This window comes from Camelina sativa, chromosome 10 (assembly GCF_030686135.1).
Source record: "Camelina sativa cultivar CO46 ecotype springtype chromosome 10, ASM3068613v1".
In the NCBI taxonomy this organism is placed as follows: domain Eukaryota; kingdom Viridiplantae; phylum Streptophyta; class Magnoliopsida; order Brassicales; family Brassicaceae; genus Camelina; species Camelina sativa.
In genome coordinates, this window is record NC_141889.1 from 12,656,700 (window position 1) to 12,669,551 (window position 12,852).

At 35.4% G+C, this 12,852-nt stretch overlaps 3 protein-coding genes across 3 annotated transcripts; 1 reads left to right on the plus strand and 2 right to left on the minus strand.

Moving 5' to 3' along the window:
* Window positions 1-132: 132 nt before the first annotated feature.
* On the plus strand, window positions 133-3,271 carry LOC104718835 (uncharacterized). Its single transcript, XM_010436636.3, has 11 exons — window positions 133-405; window positions 749-847; window positions 933-1,087; window positions 1,215-1,308; window positions 1,417-1,487; window positions 1,572-1,678; window positions 1,780-1,901; window positions 2,311-2,399; window positions 2,474-2,533; window positions 2,639-2,743; window positions 2,827-3,271. The coding sequence occupies exons 1-11, from the start codon at window positions 249-251 to the stop codon at window positions 2,944-2,946; spliced, it is 1,179 nt and encodes a 392-aa protein (XP_010434938.1). The 5' UTR covers window positions 133-248; the 3' UTR covers window positions 2,947-3,271.
* Window positions 3,272-3,425: 154 nt separating this feature from the next.
* Window positions 3,426-5,166, minus strand: LOC104718836 (CASP-like protein 1E1). Its single transcript, XM_010436637.3, has 2 exons — window positions 4,714-5,166; window positions 3,426-3,914 (listed from the first exon to the last, which is right to left on the minus strand). The coding sequence occupies exons 1-2, from the start codon at window positions 4,956-4,958 to the stop codon at window positions 3,584-3,586; spliced, it is 576 nt and encodes a 191-aa protein (XP_010434939.1). The 5' UTR covers window positions 4,959-5,166; the 3' UTR covers window positions 3,426-3,583.
* Window positions 5,167-5,909: 743 nt separating this feature from the next.
* On the minus strand, window positions 5,910-7,532 carry LOC104718837 (CASP-like protein 1E2). Its single transcript, XM_010436638.2, has 2 exons — window positions 6,883-7,532; window positions 5,910-6,338 (listed from the first exon to the last, which is right to left on the minus strand). The coding sequence occupies exons 1-2, from the start codon at window positions 7,125-7,127 to the stop codon at window positions 6,008-6,010; spliced, it is 576 nt and encodes a 191-aa protein (XP_010434940.1). The 5' UTR covers window positions 7,128-7,532; the 3' UTR covers window positions 5,910-6,007.
* Window positions 7,533-12,852: the final 5,320 nt, after the last annotated feature.

Below are 12,852 nucleotides of genomic sequence, written 5' to 3' on the forward strand. Positions count from 1 at the left end.
CTTAGAGCTGGAGATTGGGCTAATCTATATAAAAGTGAAGTATTGGGGTAAATTAGTTAATTACAAGTAAAATAGGGACTTATATATGCAAATAATGCATTGTTGATGGTCTAAATCAAAAACATTAAACCCTAAATCTTTGATTCCGGCGTCTTAGCCATCGTCGTCCTTCACTCCTTCTCTCAATCTCGAGACTCAGTTCAAAAAAAAAACCCAGCTTTGAATCAGAACTCGTTGAATCGCTAGCGATGCAATTTCTCCAGAACTCTCGCAGAATCGCTAAGATCTTAAAACCCATTGTTACCACAGAGACTAATCTGAGACTCTTCTCCCCTGCTTCACAAACCCCAAGCTCCTCCTTCCAATGGTGGAATCAAACATCTACTTCTTCCTCTGTACTTAAAGGTACGTTCTTTTTGTCAATTTCCCAATGCCAATTGCGAAATTTACCATACCCAGCTTTGGAAATGGAGACTTGTATAGTTCTATACTAGATTTACTTAACCTGTATATTAAGTTATATAAAGTGTAGCTAGTGTAGATAAGTGCATAAAAGGTGAAAAATTTTAGCCTATATATGTGTTTTTAAGATAATGTCTAAGCTTAGGATACTAAAGGGTTAAACTTTTATAACATGTAAGTGTGTGAATTGAAGATAGCTTTATCTTGTTATTTTGTGATCCCAAAATTGCGATATTTATGTATTTGTGAGTTATTAAGATGAATAGATGATGTGTATGTGCTGCAGGGATTGATAGATGTAGTTATCACTCGTCGTCTATGAGCTTCTTGATCCCTAGATCGAGTTTTTCTTCTGAAGCAGAGAAGCTTGCTGCAAATCCTACAGGTTGCTTATTATATATTGCTTTGTGTTTGAATTTCGATTTTTGATTAACAAAGCGGTTTCTCTCATTGCGGTTATGATGTTGCAGTAGCTGTTAAGGAATTGCATGATAAGATGCTTGATTCTGTGAATGTCAAGAGGTCAATGCCTCCAAATGCTTGGTTGTGGTCTTTGATTGAGAGCTGTCAGAATCAGGATGACGTTCATCTTCTCTTTGACGTTCTTCAGAACCTTCGGAGATTTGTTAGTACTTAAAAATCTTCCTTTTCTTTTGCATGCTTTGTTCAGTTGCATTTGAGATTTCTTATAGTTGTTCAGGATGTATGGTTGGTTAGTCAGTGCTTGAAATTTGCTGTTTTCTGGATTGCAGAGATTATCCAATCTTCGTATTCATGACAACTTCAATTGCAATCTGTGCCAACAAGTTGCTAAGACTTGTGTACGTGTTGGAGCAATTGAATCTGGTACTCCCAGTTTTGCTTTTACTTTACTGAGTTACTTTTGCATTTGTTTTTTTGAAGGTAATTTTGTGTTTCATTAGAGGGTAGTAATGCAGTTCTTTGTGGTTGCAGGAAAGAAGGCTTTGTGGAAACATAATGTTCAAGGTTTGACACCCAGTGTTGCATCTGCGCACCATCTATTGGTAATTTGGTATTGCGTGTCTATTTTTTTAGTTGTTTTTCCGGTACACATAGATGTTTTAAGACGTATTCTGGATTCCATGTAGTCATATGCACTAGAGCACAAGAATTCTGAGCTCATGGAAGAAGTAATGAAACTCTTGAAAATAAATGACTTGCCTCTACAACCCGGCACAGCAGATTTAGTTTTCAGGTGTGTAAAAAATTGTTTCGTTTCTCCTTCTCTATGATAGCGTTGTGGAAATTTGCATGTGCTTTCAAATCATGAAATGAAATTTAACTGGATTTTTGCAGGATCTGTCATGATACAGATAAGTGGGATCTACTGGCCAAGTACTCGAAAAAATTCTCCAAAGCTGGGGTTAAGTTGAGGAAGACCACATTCGATGTATGGATGGACTTTGCTGCCAAGAGAGGTACTTTTGGTTTTACTTGTATACCTGCATTAATTTATTATTATTGAGATATGGCTTCGCAAAACTCTAGATGGATCTATCAACCTATCATCTCTTTGATGTGCATATATGGACTTACATTGTTGTTGGACCTTTGGTAATGGAAACAGAATACGAATCCATCTAATTTTTGATTATTTTCCTCCCTTTTCTAATAAACCAGGATCAAAATGGGTCGGGTAGAACAGACTTAACCTGTAATTATGACTTCTCTCTTACCTCAGCTGTTTCCTGATTAGTAATGAGATTTATTCTAGACTACTGCTAGTAATGCAAGAGACAGATCTGGAAATCTTAACCGAACTCTAGTCCGTAAAGGTTTTATTTTTACTCTGATGCCAATTGCTGATTGTGTAAATCTTGTTATCAGGGGATACTGAGTCACTATGGAAAGTAGATCAACTGAGATCAGAGACATACAGTCAACACACTCTTTCTACTGCTTTTTCTTGCGCAAAGGTTTGCACATAGCCACATCTCTTTCTCAGTCTTCAAGTTACTGAATAATCCTTATAGATTTGCTCCTTTCTCAGGGCTTCCTTCTAGAAAGTAAACCTGAAGAAGCTGCTGCGGTTGTCCAGGTTATCTGCCAGGTGAGCCCATAGCCTCCTTGTAATATTTGTCTCTTCTGATATAACCCTTTTTAGCTTTGAGAAGTACGTTTAATTTAAAGATTTCGGTGTGACTTGACTATGCAGACGTATCCTGATGAGAAAAAGTCATCAGTCTCAACCGAGTTCAAGAAACTTGTAAATGAATGGCCTGTGGACGTTATCAAGCGCCAAACCGAAGAAGACAAGAAGGTTAAAAACTTTTCTCTATATGTTATGTTTCAACCCTGAAACCAAAACTCCTCATCTAAAAAACCATATGTTATGATGAACAGGCTCTAGCTTCTTCATTGAAGGCTGGGATTCCTTCCATGGTCAATGCGTTGGTTAGCTCGGGTTTGAACGTCAGCGTGGATTTGGATGAGTTATACAAGAACGAAGCTCTTCACAGCTAAATGATTGAATCAACATTGGCAGAAAGCTCTCCGCAGTTCAACAGGTTTGAAAAGTTAATTCTTTGGCACCAAACTTTTGATGTTATCTTATCCTTTTACCGGTGGCAATCAGAGATGAGAGAAAGAAACACATAGACTGTTCAGTTTCTTGGATTCTACGTTAACTCACTTTCTCTTTTGAAAGATTGACGCATAACGACTAGAGTTGTCCATTTATTTTGTAAGCCTTAAATAATTTACTCGGTGGGACTTTTGTTCTTGATTTGATTAGTAAAAGAACATTTTCTGTAATAAAAGAAAAAGAAACAAAAAGTTTTTGAGCCTATCTTATTATAGAATGTGACAAAAAGGTTCATTGATTACAACTACTTATCCAGTTACGTATTAATTCTCCATATATGTCTCCGTCGTCGAATAAAAAATTGAATAATAGTGAGTAAATGAGAATAGTTGTCAAGATTGAATAATCTTTCTCACAATAGACAATGAAAATTTCAAACATTGAAAACAAATAGACAATTACATAATTGATGATGATGACTTTACATAACACAAACCGACGTGAAGATACAGAGTAAATCAAGAAAACCTTATTCCGTTTTCTGGTTAAAAGGGGTATTACTTTAAAAAAAAAAAGCTAAGCAAGTTTCATAGCATCAAGAACGACAATAACCATAAACACAATTGAAGCAAGAAGAGTGATAGCAACTGAAACAGCAACTTGGTTACAGAATTTGTCAAAAACGCCACAAACTTTTTTCCACATCACATGTTTGTTCCCTTGTTTACCCATTAGACCGATTCCTCCGGATGCTCCGGTGCCGGAAAATAGCAAAGCCACCATCACTAGATCTCCTATCAATATCGCCATTAACAAGCCTTTGCTTCTTCTGCCTTTGCTCATCATCACAATCACTATTGAGATTGCTGTGTAACCGCATGCTATAGCGTTTACAGAAATGTTGTACCTACAATATTTGAAATCATATATTGCTTTAGTTCTCAATTTAGTGCATGCATGTCTAGTGTATATATATTTTGCCATTAAAGAGTAATTTATAAAATGTGTGGATTAATGTGTCTAGTTTTCTTTTTAATTGTATGTATATATAGATATGCATACAAAATTAATTCAGACCGTGCATTTCTTGTCATGCTAGCTAGAACTGTTGTAAATTAAATTATAAACTAAAAAAAAGAGCTGGAAAAGGTCAGATAAAGATTGGCTATGGACCAATTTCACTGTTGTATTACAGTTTAGTTGTTGGACATTTATGAACGTAGTATCAATGAATTTGTTACATATAATATTTTCTAAAATTGTAAAATACATTAATTTATATTACAATAATTTAGTATTTTAATATAATTTTTATACCAGTATATGTACAACATGCAAATAAGAATAAAAAGCTTTAACCCTATATCTAACATTCACAGGCATATACAAAACTATGGTTCCTTTTGTTATACTTCGTGTTTCGATCTTGTTTTTTACGTTTTTATTGAATGTGTATATTTTTGCAGATAAATAAGTTTCAACTATAAACTTCTTAAATATCATAGGAACCTCCCGTTTCATCTCTATGTTGGAATTTCGCATTTTTTCTATAAACAAAATTGATTTCTACAATTCTGTTTCATTTCTAACTTTCACGTGTCAATGCAACGGCAACCGCAAAATTAGCGTTTGAGAGAACCGAAGTCTACATGCCAAAGTGAGACACACATGTGTGTGAAAAGGAGGAAGAATAGAGAGAGGCTTACACAAAAGCAGACAAGTAAGAGGCTTTGGCGGTTGTAGAGACATCAAGAGGAGGCAAGGTGGGAAGAAGCTTTAGAGGAACAACCTTTGTCTGTTTAGCGACACCAAGTATTATTGCAGCCGCCATTGTTAGGATCAAAGCCAACACTCTCATCGTTAACTCGACTCCTTTTCTCGACCCACTCTCTCTTTTTCCTTTTTCCATCTCCATCCCATTCACCTTGTTATTGCCTTCGTGTTCCATCATAGGGATCAAAAAAGAAGTGAAGAGGGTTCAAAATTAGAAGAAAGAGAGAGATCGAGAGAGAGAGAGAAAAAACAATTATTGGACTTTTTTTCTAAGCTTCTCATGATAGATGTAAGTAAAAGAGACGTGTATATATACTGGATACGCATAATGTGTGGATGGTAGTAATGATGTCTACGTGGCTTTGAGTTTATGTGTTGTGTGGCGCGAGAGAGATTCTCATCTTACGGAAGAGAAAAGTAGTATGGGAACCGAAATGTGAATACAATATGTAGAAAAAGAGTGTGAATACATTTTATTTTTTTTTGGCATACAAGAGTGTGAATAGACATTCAAATCGAAACTTGGGAAAAAGAAAAGACAAATCTGTGAAGTTTTTGGCTCGGTGTGTTCCTTGTACATGTCATATAAGGTTAATATTAGTAAGCAAAAAAAAATGGTACTCGAAAGTGCGACCGAATAAATTTGAGTTGGATATCGTTAGTTTGGACTTTATATGTGAATTCGCACAAAAAAAAAAATGTTAAGTTTACGATTAGGTGAGATGTTTCGGTTTCGGAAAATTGTTGGGCAGTTTATGCTAATTAACTCGAGTAAGTCTTGTACTTGATCAGCAAAAGATAATTTCTATTACGTATATGACTCTCCTAAATTTATATCTTTCTTTGGTGCCGACGGCTTGATGCTGTCGAAACTTTTGGCCCTTCTCAGCTGAATGATCGATTTAAACCTTTTCAGAATGTTGCTCCACAGGTTTGCAAGTTTAAACTATTCCATATAATTTTTTGATCAATTTCTTGTATCTCACGCTAAATATTTTCCCGTGAAGAATTGACAGAAACAAAACAAAAAAAGAAAAACACGAGAAGAATTGTTTTTAACTGATATACCTTATCATGTCGCTATTAATGAGGAAAAAAAATAGTTTTCGAAATATGAATAATTGGTCGGTTCACCATGAAAACAATATGATTAAAAACATAAGATGTTCATGATTGTTGATAATTATTTTACAACACACAAAACGAAACAGAAACCGAAACAACAATTTAAGGAAGCTTGATAGCATCCAGAACAACAAGAAGCATAAAGACAGCTGCAGCAAGAAGAGTGAGAGGAAGCGAAGGAGCAGCTCGGTGACAGAATTTTCCAAAAACTCCACAAACTTTTTTCCACATGACATGCTTGTTCCCTTGTAAACCCATTAGCCCAATTGCTCCGGCCGCTCCGGTGCCGGAAAACAGCAAAGCCACCATCAATAAATCTCCTAGCAAAACCGCCATTAACAACCCTTTGCTTCTTCTGCCTTTGTTGATCATCAAAATCGCTAACGAGATCACAGTGTAACCGCAAGCTATCACGTTTACTGAAATGTGGTACCTACAACATTTGTAATGCTACATTGCTCATTACTGAATTTTATGTATCTTATCTTTTTTTTCTTGCCATCAAAAGATTAAAATTAAAAATATGTATCAGTTTAGCAATTAGTATATGAATTAATGTTTCTATAGTTTGTAAATTTATTAAGATATATATATACAGGCTCTGCGTGTATGGTCATGCCAGCTAGAACTGCTGGACAGTAAATTTTAAAGCGTAGGATAAGAGCTGAGGAAAAAGGCCGTTAAAATTGGCTATGGGCCAACATTGATGTTGTGTCACTGTTTTGGTAGTTAGACATTTATTAATACTCTACACACCCCATAAATCTAAGAAGGTCAATTATGCAAAATATTAGTTCAGCAGTCCTACGCATGCAACCAACCGTAAGAGTCTAATCAAATTAATCATGTTTATCCGTCATTGATGTATATTTCAACCATGTCTAGACGACATATAGAGCTAATAACGTGCACTAAATAACCAGTTTGACATTTTTTTGATTTCTGGAAAATGGTAAAATAGTAAAAAAGAGACTTACACAAAGGCAGACAAGTAAGTGGCTTTGGCGGTTGTAGTGATATCAAGAGCAGGTAAAGTGGGAATAAGCTTAAAAGACACAACCTTTGTCTGCTTTGCGACACCAAGTACTGTTGCCGCCGCCATTGTTAAGACCAATGCCAACACTCTCAAAGTCAACTCAACTCCTTTTCTCGATCCATTGATCTCCTTCCTTTCTTTCTCCATCTCCATCCCATTCATATTTTTCTTGCTCTCGTGTTCCATTTAGGGATCAGAGACAAGTGAAGATGATCAAAATGAGAAGAGAAAAAGTGAGAATAAATGTTCTTCTAAGCTATTGATGCTCTCGATGTAAGGAGAGACGAGTATATATATATTGAATACGTTTACTGGTATTGCATGATGATAATATAAATAAAACTTCACTTAATATAGACGTCTACGTGGCTTTATGTGGCGCCACCGCGGGAGAGAAATTTTTTAATTTAACGAAAGGGAAAAAAAGCAAACCTTATGGATATACATATACATAATTAGAACGTTGTGAACAACAAAACAAAAAATTGTTAAATTATTTGACTTGAGGGTGTGTTCGTGTAGCTAGGTTATCAAATAGGTAAATTAACAGTACTGGTATCGTATGTCAGTCAAACCAATGTAAGAATTACTTTGGTAAAACACCAACACAAAATATATTTATTTCGTACTCCATATGTTTTAATGAATTATTTTCTAAATTAAAAGGAAGAGTGATATATGTGATATCTAAGACTAAAATATATGTTTTCGGATTGCCCACATCGTCATTGTCGATTTTTGAGTGATTTGACTATAATGGAAATTGATTCTAAGTTTGGCAAGTGTCTCTATTTTTAGCTATTGTGTGAAAATGATCGGTGGCAATAATATTGTTGTCACTATATAAGATTCATAACGAAATGATGAGAAATAATAGTATAATACTGACATAATAGACTCATTATATTTCTAAGTAAAATACAGAAGGGAAAACAGTTTTTTTCTTTTTGCTTTAATTATAGGCATCAACCACTAATAAAAGGTTAATAACCAAATCTTATGTGACTCTCTATACCTAGATATAACTCTACTTAATTTTTAAAAATGGCTATACTAAAACTATATTATTATTAAAACATATATATTTTAATAAAATGATATTAACTCTACTTAATTTAAACAAACGGCTATACGAAAACTATATTTTTATTAAAATATATATTTTCATAAAATAAAATAAATTACAAAAATTAGTTTACATAGAATCAGAAAAAAATTCGCAAAAATTTACTCCTATATTTTTTTCCTACAAGACCGGATGTGAAATGCTATATGTACATAATGGGAAATCAAACATAACCTCATACTAAAAATTATGAGCAGCACATTAGTCTGATACAATAACCAAAAACATTACATTGTTTTATATTTATTTTTCTCAGTTCCATCAAACAAAATATCTTAATATTTTTATAGTTGTACAAAATACTTTCAAACTCAAGTCTCTGAAAACTAATCACATATAATTCATCCGAATTTGGAGAACCAATAATCAATCAGTTGAGGATCTCACATATGATCTAAACCATCATTGTAAACAATTCTTTAATAGAAAAAAAAAACAGTCACAAATGTTAAATTCTTAAGCAACTTGGATTGTAAAAAAAAGATTGGTAGTTTGTGTGGGGACATCCATTGAAGATCATGAACAACTTAATGCAACAATAGCAGTTGGCAAGTGTGGACACTGACAGCTCGCTTTGGGAATACTCAATTTAAAGAGCGAAATAATTTACGGCGAGTCTTCTTCATACACCATACGATTATGTATAATACCAACTCGAATGCGTGTTTATGAGAAACAGTGACACGTGCTAACTTATACAAGATTTGTACGTAACAATATTTATATCACATTACAAAAAAGCTTAATTAGTATTTTCCCCGTTGCATGTTAATTATTGTTTTATATATACTGGTTAAGAAAATAGATAATGTTTTTTATTTCTTTTTTTTGGTTTTAATGTTAATAAATTTTTTACTTACCACGTTGTTGGCTTAAGCTCCAACAACGGTTCGTGTATTGTCCTCTTTAAATCTACCACGTTGTTGGCTTAAGCTCCAACAACGGTTCGTGTATTGTCCTCTTTAAATCTATGTGTTCATGCAACTAGCAAGCTTGTTGCAACGGAAGCTATGCACCATTCCTTCAGCAGTTCTGCACCAACTCATGATAATGCATTTGTTCTTGTTTTTTTTTTAATTCTAAATTTCAGTGTTAATAAATTAGTCTTACGGTCTTAACAGATATAATTAAAAAATAAGTTTATATATACTTCAATTTCCAGTGGAATATATATTTTATAATACAATGATCATTACAATGTAGAATATGAATTTAATGTCTGTAGAAATGCGACCATATCAATCGGTGTTAGAATAATATAACTTTCTAATATCCACGAAAATCGTCTGAAAGAAAATTGAAAGTCAAAGGACCATCACTAGATTTGTGATTTTGTCAAGTTCGCCGAAGAACAATTTTTGGATTTTAGTTTCTGATGCTGCAAAATATATGAAGTCCCCGATGCCGTTTAGTAGCGGCAAATAGGCAAATTGCTTTCCAAAGAGATCGATCTTTAGGATATATCATGGTTTTTAGGTATTTTTAGTCATGATATAAGTCTTATTTATAGAGTATTTTTGATATTTTTAGAGTTTTTTGAGTCTTTATAGGATTTTGGCACGGATGGGTCGAAATGGAGCAAGTTGGATCGTTTTGGAGCATTTAACCATAGGAAATCAATTTGGAGTCTGATTATATAAAGAGCGTCGATCGATACCACATGAGCATCGGTCGACACCCATGCAAGACGAGACAAGTCTTCAAATTTGGAAGTTTTACAAAGTTGCCCAAATTTTCCATATTTGCATCATTAGTCCCTGAACATGTTTTAAGAATATAAATAGGATTTTTAGGTCATTGTTTAGACCTAAGCTTTATTTTTTTTTCCCTGCAACTTTTGAGAGCAAAACCCTGAAAGATTTTTAGAGAGCTTTTGGAGAGAAGAATCAAGACTCCTTCAAAGAAGATTCAGAACTCCTTTCTTTCTTCTTTAATCTCTTTCTTAATGCAATTTATTCAGAAGATGTTTTGTGTTTCATTGATTATGTCTGAGTAGATCTGCTTGTTAGGTTTAGGGTTTCTCATTAGAGATTTCATGGATTATTAGATCTGTTATTATTTAGGGTTCATTATCTTTCTTGTTCTTCACCATAGGTTGTTCTTAATGCTAGATCTTTGATTAGTCATCTGGATTTAGATCTTAGGATTATTAATTGATATGAGAATATAACTGATTTTCCTGATAAAACCTTTGGTGAGCAAAATTACTTCTTGCAAAGAGATTTGATTTAGTAATTTTGTGAACTTATCTAAACTTGATTTTATTGCTGATTTTTAACCTAGAATTTAACAAAGAGATTTGGATTTTCAGGTTTTAAATTTAGATAATATTTGCAGTGAGAACTGATTTATTTTACAATTGTGTTTAGAGTTCAAGAACGGTGCTTAATTGTTGAATCCTGCTTGTTTAATTAATTGATCTAATTTTCCATGATTTCCTGAGAATTTCCCTAGGCCTAGCGTTTCATTCTTCTGAATTTTACAACTCTTTATTTCTATTTCAACTTGCAATTTAATTACAATATTTTGGTTTAGCATAGTTAAAAGATTATTAAATCTATTGTGTGAATCTGGAGTCTTTGTGGATTCGATCCCTAAGTACTACAATTGATCTCTTAATATGAGAGAGTAGCTCAGGGTTAAATTTGAGCATATCAAATTTTGGCGCCGTTGCCGGGGACTCTTTTGATTCACCATTAGATTAACGTCTTTGATTTTGTCTAGATTTCTATTTTTCTGTTTTACTCACACGCTTTTGTTTCTTTTCTCTTGTGTGTTTCAGGTACATGCCTAAGCCTAACACTAGGAAGAATCCTACTGGTCCAGTTGTTAAGCTTACAAACCAAGAGTTAGGACAACTAGAGCGTGATAACACAAAAGCAGCCAAGTCAGTGAAGATGGCCAATACAATCATATTGTGACCAGATGCGACTGGAGTTTTGAGGGATCAAGAGGGTCATGTGCGCAACGAACAAGGCCAAAAACTTGGTGCTGACGGACGAGTTATTCATGAAGAACTCGTCGTGATTGAGGATGATGCACGTGGCATCGAGCAATGCAACGACGGCATCGATCGACACAACCAAGACGGCGTCGACCGACGCAACATTGGCGTCAATCGACACAATGCCAGAGCCGATGCAGAGAATGTTCAGAGGCGACTGGACAATAATGGAGAGCTTGTCAAGACTCTTGCGGATTTCAACAGACCAGACTTGTTCTATGAGAACCGCTCCGCAATTGTCCCTCCTCCATTCCCAAGGAATGATTTTGAGTTGAAGCCTGCCTACTTTGCTCTTGTTGGACAAAGGCAATTCCAGAACCTGCCACATGAGAAGCCTCTAGACCACATTGAGCATTTTGAGGATATAGTCACAAGCATCAAGGCCAATGGAGTCACAGAGGACTATCTCTATTGCAAGCTCTTCCCTTACTCACTTGCTGGGGAAGCTTCTTATTGGCTAAGACAACTCAAACCGGGATCTCTGACAAACTGGCATGACATCAAGGTGGCATTCTTGAACTACTTTTATGAGCTGCGGATTAAGCTTTCCACCTTTAGACAAGGACCTGTTAAATCTTACAAAGCTGCTTGGGTAAGGTTCAAAGCATACCAGAGAGATTGTCCGCATCATGGGTTCTCAGAGGTACAGTTGATTAGTATCTTCTTCAGTGGTATTGATTGGAGGTATCAGATGGCTTTGGATGCTGCTAGTGATGGGAACTTCAAGACAAGGTATCCAGATGAAGCTGAACAGTTGATTGAAAGGCTAGCATCAAGCAACAGTACCAAGAATGCAGACTTAGAGCGGAAAAGAGCACATGAAGGCCATGATTCAAATCAGTTTGCTGCAGTAAATGCTAAGTTGGATACAATGCACAATCTTCTTGTGGGAAAGAAGTCTGTCCATTTTGCTGAAGATGTTGAGACTTTTAAGCCAAAGCCAGAGATTACAGAAGATGTCAACTATGTGTATGGAGCTGGGTATCAAAATCAGAGATTTGGTCAGAAGAATTCATTCTCAGGAAATCCAAACAACAACTTCACTAGGAACTATGGTTCTTCTTCTTACCAACCCCTCCCTCCACCTAATTCAGAGAGCAAGATGTAATCAATGATTGGACAGATTTTGGAAGGTCAACAGAAGTTGACAGTGGACTACAATGGAAAGATAGATTCTGTATACACTGAGCTTAGTGGGAAATTCGATGCATTAAACACTCATGTCAAGAAACTAGAGAATCAAGTGATTCAGACTGCTGAGACTGTCAATAGACAAGAGGAACTTGTGTCTAGAAGAACAGAGACGGATCCAAGGCATGCTTGCAATGCAATTCTGGTGAATGAGGAAGAAAACCATGATACGACGAAAGTAGAACCATCATCGATCGATGCCATCACAATGCATCGATCGATGCAGTCACCATCCATCAAGACAAACTCACTCCAGGACGAGAACATCGATCGATGCTCCATCAGTATCGATCGACGCACTCCACAAACAGCTCCGATTTCAGTTCCAGCTCCACCAATCGATTCAGAGCAAGCTTATAAGCCTAAGGTCCCTTTTCCTAAGCCTAGGAGATCTAAGCAAGAGCTTGAGGAAACTAGATGCAAAGCTATGATGGACAAGGTAATGATTGAGATGCCTTTAATTGATGCTGTCAAGTTTTCTCCTGGGATTAAGCGGTATGTCAAGAGAATGGTCACCAATGGTTTAAGTCCTGAGGAAGGAGCTTTGCTAACCAAGGATGTCAGCTCAATTCTGTTGAATCAGCCTCCAC

Excerpts from the sequence above, each read along its gene's own strand:
- LOC104718835 (XM_010436636.3), top strand. The coding sequence starts at position 249 with ATGCAATTTCTCCAGAACTCTCGCAGAATCGCTAAGATCTTAAAACCC. Across the intron at positions 2,534-2,638 it reads TTGTCCAGGTTATCTGCCAG|ACGTATCCTGATGAGAAAAA; the intron begins GTGAGCCCATAG and ends TTGACTATGCAG. Across the intron at positions 2,744-2,826 it reads AAACCGAAGAAGACAAGAAG|GCTCTAGCTTCTTCATTGAA; the intron begins GTTAAAAACTTT and ends TATGATGAACAG.
- LOC104718836 (XM_010436637.3), bottom strand. The coding sequence starts at position 4,958 with ATGATGGAACACGAAGGCAATAACAAGGTGAATGGGATGGAGATGGAA. Across the intron at positions 3,915-4,713 it reads TCTTACTTGTCTGCTTTTGT|GTACAACATTTCTGTAAACG; the intron begins GTAAGCCTCTCT and ends CAAATATTGTAG.
- LOC104718837 (XM_010436638.2), bottom strand. The coding sequence starts at position 7,127 with ATGGAACACGAGAGCAAGAAAAATATGAATGGGATGGAGATGGAGAAA. Across the intron at positions 6,339-6,882 it reads ACTTACTTGTCTGCCTTTGT|GTACCACATTTCAGTAAACG; the intron begins GTAAGTCTCTTT and ends CAAATGTTGTAG.